Source organism: Alosa sapidissima, chromosome 10 (genome assembly GCF_018492685.1).
Source record: "Alosa sapidissima isolate fAloSap1 chromosome 10, fAloSap1.pri, whole genome shotgun sequence".
NCBI classification, from domain to species: Eukaryota; Metazoa; Chordata; class Actinopteri; order Clupeiformes; family Clupeidae; genus Alosa; species Alosa sapidissima.
Window position 1 is genome coordinate 28,987,295 of NC_055966.1, and position 20,884 is coordinate 29,008,178.

Sequence of the window (20,884 nt, forward strand, 5' to 3'; positions counted from 1 at the left end):
ACGCATAAGGTGACAGTCTATGTTGTGATTATTTATAACAACTGTTATGTTAAAATGATAGATAGGTTTCTTTTCGCAGTACTGAACATTGTGGAATCTTGTTGATTTGAGAGGAAAACACCTAAGTACTAAAATATGTTGTACTGCATTGACAGCATTCTGCTGCTCCAGTGACTTTCTGACAAAAAAAATGCTGCGCTGTGCGCTTGTGTCTACTACGTCAGTACGCAGAGCAGCCGCAGTTGAAAACCCGGACGTAACCAACGCCTAGTTGCCGGAGAGAAACGGTGAGTTTTTAAGCCTGAAAATATGTGTTCTTTGTCATTATTCTCAATTAAACATTGATTGTGATGTTTAACAATGTGTTTGATCATAATCAATAAGTGATATTCACCACCTTTGGTCGTTAGTGAAGAGTTTAATATAGTGTTTGTGTACCTTCGTTTCGTGTTCAACCTGCCTCTCCCTGCTTTCAAGACCCAAAATGGTTTGAAATAATTAGCCAGCTAGCTAGCTAGCACATAGCCTTGTTTCTTTTACTTGGCATGTCATGTTTGCCAGCCACGGCGGTATTAATTTAATATAACGAGATTTAGAACATTAACGAGCTAGGAATATAATACAGCAATATGAGTAGCAAGGAGTTGACGATTGCCATTGGATTGTTCGCTAAAGCTAACCAGATAACGTAGCCTACTCGTAAATTCGGTCAGCTAAGTTAACTTAATGTGTCAATTCATTTTGGTGTTTTTTTCCCCACGCTTCAAGTTTCGCCTATAACGTTATAACATTAGCAGGAATTGTTGGTAAAGACTTGACCATGATGAAATCCAACGATTACCTTTCCATTAACCAAGCAGCACGTTATAATCCAAGTTAACGAGGGAATTTCTCACTAACGTTATGGCTCATAACGTTATGGCTCATATCTTAACGTTAACTGACTAGTTTACAAGCTCTCAAGTTAACTTGGTGATTGATAAAGCATCATGTTAGATGACAATTAAGTTAGCTTGAATATAACGACGTAAGAGAGTATTTAATTACCTATGACTTACCTAATTGACCAAATCAAAACTGAATTCGTATCAAGTTGTTGGTTTATTTCAACGCTTACTTATTGACCCCAGTTTTAGCGTTATATCAGCTTTAACGTTTAGTTATATGGGGAGCTGATAATCAAAATTGTGTAAAACTTTGGCCAGCTAGCGTCCTGGCCAGGCATTCATACAACGGCACTCAACAGCCAGACCCGAGAATTTAGTTGTATGTGCTTGTCTCGGGGTGTAACGTCAAGTATGCGGAAGTGAATGTTTTCACTTGTCAATAGCACGCCAGTCTACGACCGATAGATTACTACATAAGTCTACATAACATTTACAGAGATAATAATGTTTGTCATGGACGGAGTTGTTGCATTTCCTAACTCGGTTACTTACCCTCATCTTATGTAACGTTCTATCTCAAGTTTATGTAGCCTACCTGTCCTATGACGTTCAAATGACTCACTATGACCAACTCAAGGCCATAATCATAATATACTTTGAGGGGGACATGCCCCCTCCCCCCAATATTCAATTATTCTCAAAATGTTCCCCCAAGAGAAAGACATTTATTGATGTTCTATAATCCAACACTCACCCCTGTCTAAAACAATCACTTGCAGATGTTCCCACTAACTATTGTTCCCATCAGTTGTTGGTGGGACATTTAATGTTGTAACACCATACCAATACTACACTTCCATGTATACTTCACTTCAACATAGATGTTGGCTTATATGGTAGCATTAGCATCGGTGCAGGAATAGAAGGTGACCTGGGGTGAGTGAGAAAAGGAGCTAATATTGGTAGTTAAACTGATACTGTAATTACACTCATCCAAAGACTCATCCACTTAAAAGGTGCCTTAACTTAGTTAGGGTGCAGTTGATTTGGTTTAAGAAGTGTTTTCATGATAATCATGATAATAGCCACACAAGGACAACATTAAAAGAAACATGCAAATGTTGCACATCCAAGTTTTAAGTAAAAACTGCAATTTGCTAAATGTTGGCCACACTATCTGGATTTATTAATTTTAGGATCGACAATGATAACCAATATTAATTTATCGGTCAAGTATGCGGAAATGAATGTTTTCACTTGTCTGTAGCCAGTCTACAACCAATAGATTAATTAACTACTGATATTTATCGGTTTGTTGTGGCCGATACGATAACCGATATCACTCTTGAAGAAAAATTGTAAAAAAAATTTGAAAAAAATGGGGACAGCATTTAATAAGCATAATTTCATTGCAGTAATTTTACCTACCACCAATGACAGACAGAACTCCTAAGTCCTCAATGATACAGCAGTCAACACAAAAGCAGTAGCCTAGGCCTATGTGTGGGCTGGAGTAAACACTAAACGCAGATAAACGGCTAGAAACTGGAAAAAAGCTAGCGACCAAATCAGAGTTTGTGTATAGTTTCAACTGCGGATAATTGAATAAATCTGCAACTCCTCTCCTCGGACTGTCTTCTCCTGTATCCTGTCTGTGGGCCTACTCTGTTGTGCCCAACCTGCTGCAGCAGAAGTGAAAGGGGTTAGCCCCGAAGGTCAATAACTTATAATGACCAGTCTGGAGCTGAAGCAGGAATGGTTAACATATTTTTCGGTAATATTCCAAACACCCAAGCGAACAAAATGCAAATATAATAGCGCGGTAAAGTGCCAACACAATAGCACAAGAAGACAATTGGCTCTGGGTAGGCTGAGCTCTGTTCTGCTTAGGTTAAACCGAGGATCATTCACGAGAGGATTTTGGGCTCCACAGATTCAACGCAGATCTTGTTACAATGGTGAAATACATCCACACAGCTGACATTATTTGAGGAAGAAGTAGCCAACCAAGCTCAAGTAGGACGGGCCTTACATAGTTGGGAAATTCGGGCTTTTAAAAAATATCGTCCCAAATTATCGGCTGAAATTCTGTTATCGGAACAATAATAATATGCTTATTTTTTCACTTATCTGCCAATATTATATTGGTCGCCGATTTATCGTGCATCCCCAATAGCAATGCATAGATTTATGTTCATATGATTATAATTACCGTTGTGCAATGCCATTATATGGAATGACATATGAAAAAGGGAATAACAGAGCTATATAATACTAAACAATTGAACATTATTGTAAAAAAAGAAAAGAAAATATAAATAAAGCAAGTGGCCCATAACACAGTGCCCCCTCATCCTCCCAATTGCTCCCACTCATTGAATTCCCCTTACTGTGTACAGAATTAATCTAACTAACTTGTCAAACACTTAAGCCCCTTCATTGTACTGGTCATATGTGTCCTGCCATAAACTCTCAAAGCTATTTGACAGATGGCTATTCTGAAAAGTCCTGAATGTTGTGGTGTTTTGTGCTGATCTTTATTGGTTGGTCAGTTCTGAGCTTGTGTTTTTGTTGGTCAGTTCTGAGCTTGTGTTTTTACATGTATTTGCAAATTTTGTTTTCCCTAACCACATTTACAGTTGTCTCTGCTATGCCCAGTTTCCTCATGCATCACATTGTGGCTGTTCCTTTTTGAGCTTTTCTCCACACACAAACCCGACAAATGCACACCACTCTCATTTCCCGCTTCTGTGTGTGTGGTGTGTGTGTGTGTGTGTGTGTGTTGTGTGTGTCTTCGTCTTTACTTACACGTCTTCACTTACACGTCTTTTGCTCTTCCTGTTTATTTGCTCTGTTATCCTTGCAGTCTATGTGTCTGTCTGTGCATTCTCTCTCTCTCTCTCTCTCTCTCTCTCTCTCTCTCTCTCTCTCTCTCTCTCTATCTATCTATCTATCTATCTATCTATCTATCTCTATCTCTCTCTCCTATCTATCTCTATCTCTATCTCTATCTCTATCTCTATCTCTATCTCTATCTCTCTCTCTCTCTCTCTCTCTCTCTCTCTCTCTCTCTCTCTCTCTCTCTCTCTCTCTCTCTCTCTCTCTCTCTCTCTCTCTCTCTCTCTCCTTTTCTTCTTCTTCTCAACGTAGAGTGCATCTCTCTTCTTTGTCTTTGCAGATGCAGACCATAAAGTGTGTAGTGGTGGGGGATGGTGCTGTGGGGAAGACATGCCTTCTGATCTCTTACACCACGAACAAGTTCCCGTCTGAATATGTTCCCACGGTAAATAATGTAAAGGGTTCTGTCTCCTGGGGTGTTGGGTGGGTTTGGGTGGATGGGCCGTTGTCAGTGTAATTGCACCTGGTTCCTAACAGGAATAAGTTATAGAAGGTGGAGTTTCCTGTGACCTCAAAGACCGTCTGGTTGAATGTTTTGTTACTGATTGAGTGAATGTATTTCTGCATTATGCTACTAAACAAGCATCACTTGCGGCTCCCTAGTAGTCTCGGCAGAGAGTTTGGTGCAGGGCTTTGCAGTCCATGCTGTGATTCGGCATGCACGCGTCGTTGTTCTAGGCGAGAGTGGCTCCATCGGACCAACAACACTTGCTGTGGTTACAGAGCAAAGCTGCACAAGCATTCACAACCGCACAGAGCACGCCTTACTCAGACACAGAGGAAGAACTGCATGAAGCGACTATTGGCTTCTGGCAGAAGACCTGCTTTCCTCTTTTCTTACGAGCCCAGGCCTGTTTTCCTCTCTGTGTTACACGAGTGTAGTGAAATGTTGCTCTTGGGTGCCTGTTGGTCTTATGACCTGTCTCTATCATGTTTGAGTCAGTATGCCTACTGTGAGCCACACTACCACACGAGGTATATGAATACGTTTAAAAAAAGTACATTTCTGCATACTTTTAACAAGCGATTTATTTATGATTTGTGTCTAGGTGGATGTGAGAGAAGTATGACCTCTGCAATTATGTGCATTCCCACATGAAGAGCGTAGTATGTGAAACATAGTGCAAGTTTCCTTTTTGCTATGTCCTACTAGTCAGCCTCTTGTTAATGGAAGTGAAAGGGTTAGAAACTTCAACCTGGTTTGGCATTTGAATGAAATTCAGACAGGAAACAGCAATAGGAAATCAACTTTTTTTGAGTTTCTTTTTTTGACTGTGACTATTGTCCCGAGTTTTTGCATCTTGCTAACTTTCTAAGTGACACATCTGGGTGCAGGCCTCCACTACACTGCCAAAAGACAGGGTCAGTGCCGAATGACTCTTAGATTCACATATTATGACCACTTTGCTCAGAATCATTATTATGCAAGTGTTGCGCTCCTGGGTGTGGCTTTGATGGCAAGAGAGTTGGGAGCTGAACATTCCCACCCAGCCAGGAGTGTATTTCCTGAGCGAGTGTTTGTCAATGTTGACCACCTTGCTTGGCCCAAATACGTGTTCCTAAGCTCCTGAAACTACAGTTAGATAACTAAGAGAACGTAACTATGACTGCCATTAATTAAATGAATGCTATATATTTTCTCTAACTCTACTGAAAGTCTTTGCTATCAGTGATAAGCTTCAGCTTTCAGTATTCCGTAACATGCTGTTTGATGTTGACAGACGCACAGCACAGTGAGATTGGAAGCTTTAGTGGGAATGCTGCTGTAATCCAGTTGTTTTTATCTGCCATTGTTGTGGAGTTTGTATGTGAAAGAGGCTTTAGTTACACTTTGGGGAAACGCCCCAGCTTAGTGGAAAGAGAAAGGAGCTCTCTAATCTAGGTTCTCTAGGAGCTCTCTAATCTATGTTCTCTAGGTTTTCTCTAGGAGCTCTCTAGGTTTTCTCTAGGAGCTCTCTAATCTAGGTTTTCTCTAGGAGCTCTCTAATCTAGGTTTTCTCTAGGAGCTCTCTAATCTAGGTTCTCTAGGAGCTCTCTAATCTAGGTTCTCTAGGAGCTCTCTAATCTAGGTTCTCTAAGTTTTCTCTAGGAGCTATCTAATTCAGGTTCTCTAGGTTTTCTCTAGGAGCTCTCTAATCTAGGTTTTCTCTAGGAGCTCTCTAATCTAGGTTTTCTCTAGGAGCTCTCTAATCTAGGTTCTCTAGGAGCTCTCTAATCTAGGTTCTCTAGGAGCTCTCTAATCTAGGTTCTCTAGGAGCTCTCTAATCTAGGTTCTCTAAGTTTTCTCTAGGAGCTATCTAATTCAGGTTCTCTAGGTTTTCTCTAGGAGCTCTCTAATCTAGGTTCTCTAGGAGCTCTCTAATCTAGGTTCGTCATGTTTTCTCTAATCTAGGTTTTCTCTAGGAGCTCTCTAATCTAGGTTTTCTCCAGGAGCTCTAATCTAGGTTCTCTAGGTTTTCTCTAGGAGCCCTCTAATCTAGGTTCTCTAGGAGTTCTCTAATCTAGGTTCTCAATGTTTTCTCTAATCTAGGTTCTCTGGGTTTTCTCTAGGAGCTAGCTAATCTAGGTTCTCTGGGTTTTCTCTAGGAGCTCTCTAATCTAGGTTCTCTCTGTTTTCTCTAGGAGCTCTCTAATCTAGGTTCTCTAGGTTTTCTCTAGGAGCTAGCTAATCTAGGTTCTCTGGGTTTTCTCTAGGAGCCCTCTAATCTAGGTTCTCTAGGAGTTCTCTAATCTAGGTTCTCAATGTTTTCTCTAATCTAGGTTCTCTAGGTTTTCTCTAGGAGCTCTCTAATCTAGGTTCTCTAGGTTTTCTCTAGGAGCTAGCTAATCTAGGTTCTCTGGGTTTTCTCTAGGAGCTCTCTAATCTAGGTTCTCTAGGTTTTCTCTAGGAGCTCGCTAATCTAGGTTCTCTATGTTTTCTCTAGTAGCTCTCTAATCTAGGTTCTCTGGGTTTTCTCTAGGAGCTCTCTAAGCTAGGTTCTCCAAGAGCTCTCTAATCTAGGTTCTCTATTCTAAATTCTAATGGTATCTTTTGATCTTCAGTCACATGGTCTGTAGTGACTTCATCAGGCATTTGCCTGCTCAGTCTCTGCGTTGGTATCAGGATGCTCTGCTGCTGCGGCTTGTGACCTTTGACCTCTCCCTTTCTGTGACCCCTGCAGGTGTTCGATAACTATGCGGTGACGGTGATGATCGGAGGGGAACCATACACACTGGGACTCTTTGACACAGCAGGTGACTCGCGCTCGCACATTTTACCTCAACTCACCTGAACTTGCATCACTGAGTGAGAGCCACTATGTAGACTGAGGGCAGATGAACTGTTCAGCCCTGTTGGGACCAGTTTCCTGTCATGGATTAAAGCAGTGGTCCCCAAACTACGGCCCGCCACCTCATTTTGGATGGCCCCCCAAAACATGTCCGTGGTATATAGCATCTGGCCTGCATGGGAGTACGACATCGTCAAACTATAACCTCCGTAATTTCCCCCATTCATTCTCTATGGCGAGTCTTAACAGTACACATGTAATACTCTTTTTGTCCACTGGTGGTTGTTTTGGCGCTGTTTCGCGTTTGCCATCGAAAACGAAATGAAATGTAGGCCTACCTGCAAACAATGTAAGAGGCCTATGCTGACTGTATCAGTGCTCAAAGTATTCTACAAGTTTATCAATTAATTGTTAATAACTAACTAACTTCTATTCAAGTCATATTTCTGGGACTTTCTGGGATAATTATTTCTATTTTTTTATTCACTTGTTCAAATGTTCATACAAATTCAAAGTTCTCATCAGATGAGTGATGTGGTCATTTCAGATGTTTTTGCCACCACTTCATAAAACTCTCATAGTTTGAGAACTTCAAATTATTTGTAGGCTATTGCTTGTTCACAACTTGAGCTGTGTATGCAAAGACACAGAGTTCAGAGTTCACACACTTTGAATAAAATACACTTTTGGGACTCCCATACTTTTGGGAATGCTATTTTTATTAGTATTTGAGCTACATTTTACACTGATATGGCATGATTGCAATATAAACACAGCTAACAATGGTATTAAATTGCAGTAGCCTATGATTAAATGTAATGGAATATTCAACTAAGGTAGACTGCTGTTGTTCACAGCACGAAGCTATTTATGGTTACTAATATACTCCGAGTCTCTGGCCCTCTCTTAGAGCCAGGCATAGTGAGCTGGCCCTCGGAAGAAAAAGTTTGGGGACCACTGGATTAAAGGAACGTTTCATCTGTTTGAGTAGGCCTACTGCAGGAAGGGAAAAAACACAACGGTCGGTACAACATTGAAGTAGCTGTCATTCTAATGGAGAGAATGGCTAGGCAGCCACAAAACTATCATATGGGGGCAGAATCTGATGACCGCTTTCTGTGCAAGTGAAGAGGCTCAGTATGTCTTTACAAGTGCTGTGCATCATGGACAGGGGCCTTACGGAGATCACACTATGCTTGTTTAACTCTTACTAGTTCACACTATGGTTGTTTAACTCATACTAGATCACACTATGCTTGTTTAACTCTTACTAGTTCACACTATGGTTGTTTAACTCATACTAGATCACACTATGCTTGTTTAACTCATACTAGTTCACTGTACAAACACTTCATTTATACCGTTTCTTTACAGTTGCTGAGTTAAACTGGGATAGTTACTAGATACTCCGCAAGGTTCCTGTCTACGTTGCACAGCACTTGTAATGACATATTGAGGCTCTTTAGTGAGGCAGGGAGTCTTTTCATTTTTTCCTAACAACAGTACTCAATGACCTCTAACAACAGGGCTTTAGTCTGAAACGTGCTGGAGTTGTCCCTTAAGCCTAGTCCTGTACCAAAAGCTAACCTCTGAAATCTCTATTGAAAAATATCTTTTAGTCTAGGACTCTATGGATGGGGAAACTGGCAGATAACTTCATCATTAATCATCATTAAACACTATCTTCCTTAACGCAGAGATGTGTTTCGTTCCAACAGGGGACCTGATGTAGAAAAGTTTCATGTTGTTGTTAAGCTCCTCAGAGGAAATATTCACATTTGTGTTTCCTGTTCTCAGGTCAGGAGGACTACGACAGACTGCGGCCCCTCAGCTACCCCCAGACTGACGTCTTCCTCGTCTGTTTCTCTGTGGTCTCCCCCTCCTCTTTTGAGAACGTCAGGGAAAAAGTACGCCTTTTTTATCTTCTCTTCTGCACTGCCAGTTTCATACTCGCTCACTCAGTCGTTCATTGATTGGATCGAGTGGGTTATTGTCATCTGCTGCCAAACTGTCCCCAAAGCAAACAGTAGGACAGTATGTGACCAAGCACCCAGTGTGGAAGTGTCACATGACAGTTATTCAATGTAAAAAAAAAAAACCCATGCAGTTTGCTGGAACTATCCTAGTTTTATTTATCCTTTTTCATTAGATCTACCAGCGATTCTTACTCGTTCCATTGAAATTTACTGACATTCTGTCTCCTGCTTGCCTGTCCCCTCTCTTTCTGTTGTTCTCCCTCTCTTTTTGTTTGCTCTCTCTCTCTCTCTCTCTCTCTCTCTCTCTCTCTCTCTCTGTCTGCCCCTCCTCTCCCCCAGTGGGTGCCAGAGATCTCTCACCACTGCCCTCGCACGCCCTTCCTGCTGGTGGGAACTCAGATGGACCTGCGGGACGACAGCAACACAGTGGAGAAGCTGGCCAAGAACAAGCAGCGGCCCATATCCCCCGAGAGCGGCGACAAGCTGGCACGAGAGCTCAGAGCCGTCAAATACGTGGAGTGCTCCGCCCTTACACAGGTAAATCTCATACACACACACACACACACACACACACACACACACTTGTTTACCCTGGACTCTGTTGGCTAATCTCCCTGTTCTTTTCCTCCCATCCTGTAGAGGGGGCTGAAAAACGTGTTTGACGAGGCCATCTTGGCTGCCTTGGAGCCTCCCGAGACCAAACCCAAGAAGCGCTGCATGCTGCTATAAGGGACGAAGCTGGGAAAGGCTGACCAGAGGAACAGACCCAAACAGAGGGAGGGAGGGAGAGAGGGAGCGATGGAAAGAGAGAGGGAGTGATGGAGGGAGAGAGGGAGCGATGGAAAGCCAAATGGGGTGGGGTGTATAAAACCTGGGCGGGCGGGGGGTGGGGGAGGGTGGTGGGTGCTTAACCGTGGGGGTGGGCATTGAACAAAATGTTTGCTGAAACTGGGAGAAGAGGCCGAGGAGAGGAGAGGAGAGTAGATACTGTACTGTGCCTTCTTTGCAGTCTATCCACCGCTAGCGGAAAAGAGGAATGGAAAGAACAGCGAAGGGGGTAAACGACTGATGATCTTCTCAGACTGGCGCCGCTAACCAGTGGATTTCTCCATTCTCAAAAATGTTCTCATGGGGACTGTAAACAAAGAGGAAAAAAGAAAAACAAAACAATACACGGCTTCCTTGTAAACTGTGTGTAAACCATTAGCTTAAACGCTTAGATATTAAAGCACTGTGAATATTTAGTTCTCAGTAAATCGTGTTGGGATAATAGTTTTGCGCATTAGTCAGATTTTTTATTAAAGTCGTCCAGCAGAGTTTCCCTGATCTAGAATGAATAGAATCATGTTGCTCAATGAGGTTGTTGGCTTTTTAACGTTTGCCTGTAATAACCCTAAGCTTTTTATAGTAGTGCTTTATACAGAGTTTACGAGCAAGCCAAAGCCAGAGGCGGGGTATTCATCACAGAGTTTGTAAACACTGTGTCCACTCAGCTGTGTAGTGGAGATCAGTCCAGTGCTGAAGCCTTTCATCCCACACTGTTCCACAGACGGCCATTGAACCTTTTGGTGGACACGCGTGTCCAGTAAGGGTACTGCACACGCAATGCACCCTCAGTGTTTTCCCCATCAAAATAGCAAGTTGTTTAGTCTGAGTGCTGCTGGATGGTCACTGGGTTGTCATTTCACTCAAGTCATATGTGGTGGGGATGAATCTGACCCCCAGCGTGTCATACACGGCGCTACACAGCTGAGTCGTGTTTATGAGGCTATGAGAATCCCTCGTTTTGTAGTGGACCAACCCTTGCAAACACAAAGTTGCCTAAAGACAAGAAGTCGATTTCTTCTGCTGCCCCTGAAGACGAGGCGTGGGAAAGACCGTGTGATGCTTAAGACCAGCCTGTCAAAGTCATCCCCGCCAGCAGTGACCCCCTGCGGGATGATCTGGCCTGGACCCGCACCGAACCCGGCCATGTTTCGCCACAGGCCAGGTTTCGGGCATAGACCCAGGTCTGATAACGTCCCAGGGGTGACTGCTCTCAGGGATCTCTCAGGACCCTAAAGTGACCCAGACCCTAGAGGTCACTCATGAGGTGAGGGGTCAAGTGTGTATGTCCCACCCCCCCTGGTGCCATCAGCATATCACAGGCCAATTCAAGCCCATTTATCCTGTGTTGAATGGTGTTTTGATTTTATTACTTTTTTTTTCCTCTTTGGTGGGCACTTTTTTTTTTCTTTTTCTTTTTTTTTAAAAAAAAAAGCGGTGGACCAGTTTTGAAACTTTAGTTTTTTTTTTTTATGAATTTTATTTTTTATTCTTTAGGTTTTCATCTTGATTTATTAATAATATAACAATTTAAAAAATATAATATTTTGAATAATGTCGGCAATTAAACCAACAATCATGGAAAATTCTGAAAGTAAATTTTGTGGGTTGTAATCACATTATATTTGTAATAAAACTCCTTTAACTCAACCAGTTGTAGTCTTGTGAAGTGGTGGCCTATATTTCACTCAACTGCGCAAATGAATGCATGTGTGATTATGATGATGGTAGTATTTTTCAAAGAACAACAGTTTTTATTTGAACATGGATGCTGCACAGAACACAGGTGGTGGTTTAACACAGGCTCGACCCCAGCTGGGTGTTGGCTGACTTCTCTCCCAGAACTGGCCCAGTGTCACCTAGGATGGAGGAGGTCATGGGGCCAGAGAGGGTTGGATCATATGACCACAGGCTTGTCTTCACTTACAGGGCCAAAAGCACAACGGGGGATATGTCAAGTACATTGTTTAGTGGCAAACCTGGGTAAATTAATCCAGAGGAAAAGGTAAACTTCCTAATAGAGGTGCACTAGGGCTTCTTTTAAGAGATTTACTACAAACTATGAGTTAAAACATACTTGAAATACCCCTCAGGACAACGGAGGCAAATAAATAGAAAAGATACTGTAAGCAGATACTGAAGGCATACTGTACAAGTACTACAGATCTCACTAGACTAGAGTAACATTCCATCTACGGAAGCCCTTAAAGGATAAAAATCCCCTCTGTTATTCTTAGTACGTCTCGGCCATAACAGCTTTGTCAGTGTGCGTTAATGATTTCATGTGGGAGTGTCTGAGTGCCTTCTGTCAGCGCTTGGTTACTGGGGTTGTCTATGTTGTGACTGTGTGAACTGTACAGTATTGTCAGCCCTGGTTCGATCTACCTGCCTGTCATCATGAATCCTTCGGACATGTATGAAGATGTATATTACGGTCAGAATTGACCTGTAAAAACAATTATGTAGAAGCAGAAGGAAAAGTGTAAAGTAATTCAGTCCAAACATCAGTTCACAAAGTATAACAAATTCCGAATAATTGACATTTCTATTGGTTGGATGAATTTTTCAAATTAACTTTTCAAATCAGACACAAAACACCATAGACTGTTCTATATATACAGTCTATGCAAAACACTTATACCCTGGAAATCCAGAGTTCTCGCGAGAGCACAATGGAATTGTCTCTGCGAGACACTCTGGCAATGATGCACGTTACTTTTTCCCCTTGCATTCCAGGGAACCAGCTAAACTGATGAAGACATCGCTGCAACGTTGGAGGACAGTACACATTGGTCGTAGTATTATCCGATTGCGTCGAAGTCCGAAATCATTCAGAGTAAACATGGTCTAGTGTTATCCAATTGCGTGCAGTGAGATTTTTAAATGCTTGCTTGTTGCCGCCCCTCGAGTTGGGCCATTACATTGTTCGTGGCCAGACCCTTAATCTTTCTAGATTACCAGAGTCTGGATTTTCCAGGCTAAAAACTTAAGGACTGTCTCAAAACTCTTGTGTTTTGGAATGAGTAAAGACTTCCACATTTAATGTTGGGTCAGCAGAATTCTAGACTGTCTAGACATGGTTCTGCATTCAGCACAGTGAAAGGGGAAGGGGGTGTTCTAGAACACACCATTTTGTACTTGACTGGAATTAGAACATTAGAATATGTATTTAACTTAATGTTCTGTGTTCTTCATACAGCATCCTTAATGTATGCCCACACATGTGTTTCCTTTTCCTGGGTTTGGACTAAGGGGATTCCCTTTTTACGGCGTCAGGTTTTGCGAGTAGGTTTGAGAGTGCACATCCTGTGCTCCGTTCTTTTGGGTTCCGTCTGAGAACCGGGTGCTAGGCCTACTTATTGCAGGTGTGGATGAGCACTGTGTTCTTGCACTGCTGGCAGCGCACTGAGCAGCACCAGGAGAACTTGCAGGAGCAGCGCTGCACCACCTCGGCCCGACCAGAACGGTACCCGGGGCCACAGCACAGCAGCTCGCAGCCGTCAGGCGCCAGCCGGGATGTGCCTGTGGACAGGACAAAAGTTACTGGACAGGACCACACCAATGGGGCTGAATACCTGTGTATATATGTGTGTGTGTATGTGTACACGTGTTTGAGTATCTTCTGTGTGTGTGTGTGTGTGTAAAATGAATGAACCTGTGTGAGTGTCATATTAGTGTAATATTAGTGAAGGTGTGTGTGTGTGTGTGTGTGTGTGATATTAGTGAAGCTGTGTGTGTGTGAATGTGTACACATGTGTATGTTCTGTGTGTGTGTGATATTAATGAACATGTGTGTGTGTGTGTGTGATATTAATGAACCCGTGTGTGTGTGTGAATGTGTACACGTGTATGAGTATGTTCTGTGTGTGTGTGTGTGTGTGTATAATATTAGTGAGCCTGTGTGAATGTGTGTGTAATATAGTGAAGCTGTAGGCAGTAGTCAGTAATGCCATTGCTGCATTCCAGTGTCCTTACCATTGCAGCGGCGGCCAGCAGTTCCTGGGATGCCATTGTCGGGGTCCAGGCGACAGAAGTCAGGTGAGGAAGCCAGGTAGACAAGGTCCCGGGCTGCAGGTGGTTTCACCTGGGGGTCCTTGGGAAGCAGCACTGTTCTGGAGCCCACACGTGACAATCGCACCTGAGGAACAGAAATGTCAGGTATTGGCTGACTAGTTTCATCCTATTTTCCAGGTCTAAAGCTAATATGTTGGATGTTACCAGCATTTTAGCCAACTAATTGATGTTGTGGCTTGCTGAAATCCTGGGCTGGCCTGGCCTGAGCTGAATGAATCAGTCATAAACACAGATGTTTCAGATTGACAAAGCAAGTCGGCGTCAGTCCTTGTGGTATGTGCTGTGGTATGTGTTGTTTTATCCTGTTTCTAAAGTGTTTCGCATAAGATGCCCCATGTGGTGTTTGTTTCGTGCTGTGGTTTGTCGGTGAGAAGTCACAGTTTCTGTGTTTGTTTTGTTTGTGGCATCATATAAGATGTGAGGTGTGTCGGTGAGAAGTCACAGTTTCTGTGTTTGTTTTGTTTGTGGCGTCATATAAGATGTTTGTTTTGTGCTGTGCTGTGGTGTGTCAGTCAGAAGTCTTAGCTTTATTTGTTTTATTTGTGGCATCAAAAGTGTGTTGTTTGTTTTGTGTTGCATTGTTGTGTCTTTTGACCTGTTGTGTATGTTGTTTCTTTTGTGTTGTTTTGTTTGCGGTGTTTACCTCAGTGGCGCCGTCGAAGCGCTCCTTCAACACCGCTCCCACGCGGCGGAATGGAGGCATGACCTTCCAGCATGTTCTGAGCTCACAGGAGCCCGACACTCCGTGGCACTTGCACTCCACCTGCATGTTGTGCAGAATGGCCTGGGGGCATGCACCACAGCACAGGGGGGTAGGAGGAGGAGGTGGAGGAGGAGAAAGGGGAGGGGTTAGGGCAAATGTGAGAGTGTAAAAGGGTAAAGTTAGACAGCAATAGTAAATAGTTACAGGGCTTAAAGTTTTTTAGACCCCTGGAATGGATCCCCTGGAATGGATAAAAATTTGAAAATGGATCATTTTATATAGTGGCTTTGAAATTTCCTGAAAACTGTAGGTGGGTGCTGTACTGTTTTCTCCCTCTCTCGGCTGTCGGTCATGGTCAGAGCAAGGCCACTACCCACCTTCCTGCCCGCCTCGTTGTTATGGATATTCATGAGCGGTCGTCCTGACGACAGGCCTTTGGCCCGCTCCGGCTCATCCACAAACGTTTGGGAGAATGCCACACCGTATGACAGGTTATCCGAGCATCCAGACCACTGGAACCCTAATAGAGACAGGCAGGGAGAGAGAAAGTCAGACAGATGAATTTAATTTCCATTCACTAATACTCACGGACAATATTATATTATAGGGCAGTATACATTTACACATTCAGCAGTTACATTCATCTAAAGCAACAGTATACATGCTATACATTCTTGTAAGTATAGTATAGTATGAGGTAGTATAGTGGAGTGGAGTGTTTTGTATGGTTTGTTGGACCAACTACTAGCGTTCTGATTTGAGGCTGCTTTTGCTGCCTTGCGTTTGGGGCCCGTGTGCAGGCAAAGCAGACGCCCATTCCTGGGCAACTCACCCTCTGGGCTCACCCCCCGGACTTTGCGGTCACAGCCGCACCTCTCCAGCTCCCCCCGGCTGCAACCACGTGTCACTGCAACTGCCAGCGCAGCTGAGGCCAGGGCGTGGACAAAGGCAGCCTCACGGGTGCCTGATCAGAAAGGAGAGAAAACGGAATGCTTTGGCTTCAGTGATGGACAACTTGGCAATCTCAGTTTTCTTTTTTTTTTTGTCAAGTACTGAATGCTCAGATCCTCAGATGACTGTGCTGACATGGCTACAGTGTTAAGAACTGAAGCAGAGCCTTTGTGTTCTAAAAACAAAATGGTGTTATTTTCTAGTGTTACGTACTTTGGGTATTTGACTTAAGAAGCCTAATCTTACACAACATTTACTGGCTGAATATGAGTTTATGGAGAATTATTAGCTAGAGTTTGTCAGAGGCCATTAGCCTACTGTTGGTTCCATAGCTGCAGTGGACTCTCCAAACTTGTTTCATTGACTTGGTCAATGCCCAGGGCTCTTAGAGATGTTTTGATATGTGTCTGAATGCAGGTGACCTTGACCGACCTTGATTCATCACCCGGCCGAAGATGTTTACCCCACGCGGGGTAGTGGAACAGTTCCAGCGGCGGTTCCGGAACTGGTGCTGACACTGTGGAGGTGGAACAGAGAAGTGACTGCTAGAGAGTTCTACAGGAGAACAGAGTGACTGCTAGAGAGTTCTACAGAAGAACAGAGAAGTGACTGCTAGAGAGTTCTGCAGGAGAACAGAGAAGTGACTGCTAGAGAGTTCTGCAGGAGAACAGAGAAGTGACTGGTAGAGAGTTCTGCAGGAGAACAGAGAAGTGACTGCTAGAGAGTTCTACAGAAGAACAGAGAAGTGACTGCTAGAGAGTTCTGCAGGAGAACAGAGAAGTGACTGCTAGAGAGAGTAACTAGACAGAGACAGAGGCAGGCTAGTGGTGCTAAAACACTTAACCACATGTCACGTGCACTACACTGTGGGATCTGTGCTTATGTCACATAGTTGGTCAGCAGTAGTTATTTTAACCTGCATAAACAACAATTTAATAGCCTCAAGTGGCCCTCCAAACTCCTCTAGGTAATGCAGAATTGCCTACAGTGTATAATTGTGTGATGACAATGAAATAACAGCACCAAACTTTTCCTGCTCGGTTAGGCGCACATGCTTTAGTGAGTCAACGGTTAAATCTTGACCATCCTCTGATAAGCTGAGTTGGTGCCTACTACAATATGTTAGTGCTTTGGATCAGAGACTAAGAGTAATCATATATCTTGCGCACTTTCACTTTTTCTTACAGATACCAAGGTCAAGTGCACATCGTTCAGACAAGAAGGTGACTAGACGAAGAAAGAAGCCATTGCTCATAGAATACAACAGAAAATGATCTTTCAATTTGCCTTACATAAGCAAAAGACAACACAGTAAAAGAGAAAAGAAACCTTAGGGAATATTATCTCCCAATTGTGTGGCACTTCTCAGGGCTTGGGCAGTTAAAGAGTGTGGTCAGTGTTAGCTGATCTTCGAGACGGGGCTCTCACCTCCTCAATCACCATCTCAGCTGCCCTGCGCACGGACTCCATGACCTCCCCCCGGGCACGACACACCCCCACCTGCCCTGCCGACAAGCCCCGCAAGCGGCCGCAAGGGCCCGAGCCGGAGACCGGCCGAGAGCGGGGCAACCTGGCCAGAGACCTGTGGCAGAGACGGACATTTACGGGACATGCAGACAAGGAGACGGTTTATGGGGACAGTAGTGACCACAATGCTGCAGGACGAGTCTGTTTTGTTGAAAAGCTCGAGGTGCTGTGAGAGATGGTCAGACAAAGGCCGAGACTGAGAGAGCGAAAGAGTAGACAAGCAGAAGGAGAGGAAGGAAGAGGTGAACTGAGGGTGAAAAAGAGAGGAAGACATGTTTTATTAGGACAGCACAACATAACAGTGCTGGTGTTGGTTGCTGAGGGCCATGGGCCAAGTTTTGTGAGAGAGAGAGAGAGAGAGAGAGAGAGAGAGCGCAGAAAGGGAGTGAAAGACAGGGGAAGAAAAGCAGGTGGGGGGGGTCAGAAAGAGGGAGAGAGAGAAAGAGGGAGAGAGAGAAAGAGAGGGAGAGGTTGAGAGAGACAAAGAGAACAAAGGCCGCATGAAAAGGAGGGAGAGGTTGAGGGCCTGGGGTGAACAAAGATGTCACCATCTTTTACAAGTTATAGCATAACAAACTCTCTCAGGCACGCCAACTTACAACCAGTTGGTTGCCATGGCGTGGTGAGTTGCCCATAGCAACAGCAGGAGGAGTGGTCCTGTGAGATTCACAGTGGAGACAGTTGGCATGAGACTGACTGTCTGTCTGTCTGTCTGTGAGGTTGGTCTCTGTGTCCCTCCCGAGATCTGTCTGCCTTATCTGGTGTGTCTCGAGTCTGGGGATAATCCCCTCATATCTGGAAACAGAAAACGGGAAGATACACATCAACAAACCGTAGCAGGGCTTCTTGCCACCTTATGTGCAATGGACATCCACTCTAGTAATCAGCATCATCTCATACATGGACAGGAAAAGTCTGGTTACAGCTCATGTTATTACTTTGTAAGAGCTGAGTGTGAACTTGCCTGTTCTCTCAGTACAGTCACCCATTGACCATTTAAAAATGCTGACAGGCTGCTTATGCTATTTATACTCCGCCAGCACTCAGGTACCAGTAAATGTTCTGTGTCTCCCCCACACAGCTGCCAAGCGGTGCTGTTGTGTAAGTGTTGTGAGGTAATTTTGCCAGGTTATGACTTCTTTCAGCCCCCACACGTGTTAATTCAGGTCAGTGCTGGAGCAAGCGGACAGCTAAATAAAGCTCACACCCTGGCCCTGGATCCCCCTCTGAATTCTGCTGTAAACCAAAGCCATGTCAAGATTCTAACAACAGAGGGCGCCGTTTCATTCAAAAGGTGTTATGTACATTAGCAAGGCTACAATGGCACCCTACCGTTCCAATCTGTATGACAAATTGAGGAAAAGACAATTACCTGTTTTAGGTGCAAAATTCTCCAGGCGTTAGGCTCCTTAGAAGTGTTTGTGACTGAAGAGCTTTCGATCCTGTTTAGTCACACCTCAGAACAATATCACTATAACTTATTGAAAAATTAAGAAGTTCTTTCCACTTCTGTTGACAGGATAAAAATGTCCTTGCTTGTAATTTGGAAATGATGCAATTGGAAAATATCATTTTATATAATTGAAGTATTATATATTTTCATGCATTTCAATTTTTAAATCATTCACTAAAGAAAAATAGTTCCTTTTAATAAAAGTGGTTTATACCATAACCACCAAAACTTTTTTCATAGTCATCAGGGTCATCTTAAAATCTATCGATGATCAGGTAGATCTCCATAGACAAACTCAAAGCAAGCAGAAATGGCTTGCCAGAACAAAAGTACAAGTAAAAGTAAAGTAAAAGTACAAAAAGTATCAATTTCAAAGAAGGTAAAACTGAAAGAAAATCATCAGTCAAAAAGAACCGATTACATCAAGTTTCTCAGATTTTTCCCTCTGTTACTCCAGTAGCCTTCTTTCAATCATGCAATCCAGTCTGGTGGTGATGGGGGAGTGTGAATGGAGAGATGGGACAGGGGTTATAAAGGAGAGAGAGATAGAGGGAGGGGGTGGTGATGGTTACTCGGCAGTACATTAACACTGACACTGAGGAATGGCCCTTGTCTTATTGTCCGCTCCAGCACAGAACATAATATGTGACCCCAGAGCAAAATTCTTCAGTGTGTGTGTGTGTCTCGCTCTGTGTGTGTGTGTGTGTGTCCCAGAGAATGAGAGCTTTCAAACATTCGGCCTACTATCTGTTTCCTAGTATCAGTGGCAGGCACATCCGAAAATGTCGCCCCTTAAATCCGGACGCGCTCACAAAAGGCTGTGCGTGAAAGAGAGAGTGTGAACCTGAAAAGCACGAGGAGCCCGCGTAGTAAATAACGCTAAGCCACACAATAGGTGCGCAGGGATCCCCAATGCATCACAACACTAACCTGCCCTGTGTGAGTGTGTGAACATGTCCCACCTAATGTTTAATTTTCCCAAACTTTGTTGCTCTTTTTACGAGGTCTCCCCTCCCCTCCTCGCCCCCCCCCCGGCCCCCTCGTGGCCCCCACCTCTCTTTCTCTCCCCCTCCACATTGTCTTAGAAGAAGGGGTGACATTTAGACAGCGCGGAGAAAACACAGCACCGACAAATATTGGAACTGAGGCTGATAAATCACCTCATGTGAGGGAGAGGAGAGGCAAGGGGCAGAGAGAGAGAGAGAGAGAGAGAGAGAGAGAGAGAGAGGGAGGGAGAAAGACAGAGGTGGGAAAGAGTATTAGGGGCGCGAGAGGAGGTTATTGAAACGAAAGATAATGCACATATCCTCCCGTAGGGCTTAATGTTTACAACTAAGTGTACCACTGCACCTGTGCATGTAAAGGTGAAGGATGCTGGCCTTCACAGTCTCAGTTGTGGTCGCCTGGCCACTGATCTCAGCTGTCCCCTGTGCCTGAGAGACTGAGAATACATGGGAGTTTTAATGCGACAGACACTTCAGTGCCAAGTTGTGTCTTCAGAACCCCTGTGCTGTGTGCTGGGCGTGTCCAGGCATGTCACAGTCTTACTGCTCACTGAATGATTTATGGAGCCAGATTTAAGTGTTTGTCTTAATTATCTATTAGTGTTTAAAAGTATTTTGTGTTCTGTTGCGTGTGTTTGTATGAGGGGCAATATGATTGGCTTTGAACGACTTGTGTGTAGTGCGAAGTGCCAGTCTATCTCCAATATCCAGACATGAGTAGGAGATTGTTCTCTATCTCTCCCATATTGACCCTAAATTACTCTCTGGTTCTGTTGTCGTTATTTACTGCCTGTCTGGATGACGCAGAAGAAACGTGTGTCATGTGGGCTCTCATTTTGTTCTTCTGTGTCCGCAGCTGATCCTAGCTGTACCTGTCCACCCCCCCCCCCCCCCCTCTCACTCCCCAGCAAGTCTATAAATAACCCCAGTGCTCCCCAGATTCACAGCCTGCCTTGCTGTTTGCACCTCCTCCTCTCTCCTTTCCTTGTTCATTCTCTCAGTCCTTCTCTCCATCCATATCTCTGTCTTTCTCTCACGCACGCACCCTCCCTCTCTCCTTCTCGCTCTTATCCTCCATCTCCCTGTCGTATTCCTCCTTTGTGTCCGGCCGTCCTGCTCGGTGACGTCTGCTGCTGTATCCCCCGGCAACCCCATGGCAATCATTGCTGCAGTGTCACGTCCGGCGCCTCTTGTCTCCTTGTCCCCCAAGCCTTTCACCTCGCGCTCGTAAATAATGCTCCGTCTCTCGCCCCTCCATCTGTTCGGGCCATTTTTAATGCCCACCGGAGCGGCCACATGAGCCGAGATGAGCTGGTT

The 20,884-nt window shown here is 44.1% G+C and overlaps 2 protein-coding genes across 2 annotated transcripts; one reads left to right on the forward strand and one right to left on the reverse strand.

Moving 5' to 3' along the window:
* Nucleotides 1-135: 135 nt before the first annotated feature.
* On the forward strand, nucleotides 136-11,505 carry cdc42l (cell division cycle 42, like). Its single transcript, XM_042107211.1, has 6 exons — nucleotides 136-287; nucleotides 4,066-4,170; nucleotides 6,947-7,019; nucleotides 8,852-8,961; nucleotides 9,370-9,567; nucleotides 9,670-11,505. The coding sequence occupies exons 2-6, from the start codon at nucleotides 4,066-4,068 to the stop codon at nucleotides 9,757-9,759; spliced, it is 576 nt and encodes a 191-aa protein (XP_041963145.1). The 5' UTR covers nucleotides 136-287; the 3' UTR covers nucleotides 9,760-11,505.
* Nucleotides 11,506-13,207: 1,702 nt separating this feature from the next.
* wnt4b (wingless-type MMTV integration site family, member 4b) lies at nucleotides 13,208-19,541 on the reverse strand. Its single transcript, XM_042107202.1, has 9 exons — nucleotides 18,483-19,541; nucleotides 17,710-17,905; nucleotides 17,012-17,165; nucleotides 16,016-16,100; nucleotides 15,465-15,596; nucleotides 15,010-15,152; nucleotides 14,573-14,713; nucleotides 13,831-13,993; nucleotides 13,208-13,377 (listed from the first exon to the last, which is right to left on the reverse strand). The coding sequence occupies exons 2-9, from the start codon at nucleotides 17,796-17,798 to the stop codon at nucleotides 13,208-13,210; spliced, it is 1,077 nt and encodes a 358-aa protein (XP_041963136.1). The 5' UTR covers nucleotides 17,799-17,905; nucleotides 18,483-19,541.
* Between the last annotated feature and the right edge of the window lie 1,343 nt (nucleotides 19,542-20,884).

Bases quoted from the DNA above. Each gene is read 5' to 3' on its own strand.
- wnt4b (XM_042107202.1), bottom strand. From the start codon at position 17,798: ATGCCAACTGTCTCCACTGTGAATCTCACAGGACCACTCCTCCTGCTG. The intron at 17,166-17,709 runs GTAAGTTGGCGT...TCTCTGCCACAG, and splicing joins GCCATGGCAACCAACTGGTT to GTCTCTGGCCAGGTTGCCCC. The intron at 15,597-16,015 runs GTCGGTCAAGGT...CTTTCTGATCAG, and splicing joins CGGCCGGGTGATGAATCAAG to GCACCCGTGAGGCTGCCTTT.
- cdc42l (XM_042107211.1), top strand. From the start codon at position 4,066: ATGCAGACCATAAAGTGTGTAGTGGTGGGGGATGGTGCTGTGGGGAAG. The intron at 4,171-6,946 runs GTAAATAATGTA...TGACCCCTGCAG, and splicing joins CGTCTGAATATGTTCCCACG to GTGTTCGATAACTATGCGGT. The intron at 9,568-9,669 runs GTAAATCTCATA...CCCATCCTGTAG, and splicing joins AGTGCTCCGCCCTTACACAG to AGGGGGCTGAAAAACGTGTT.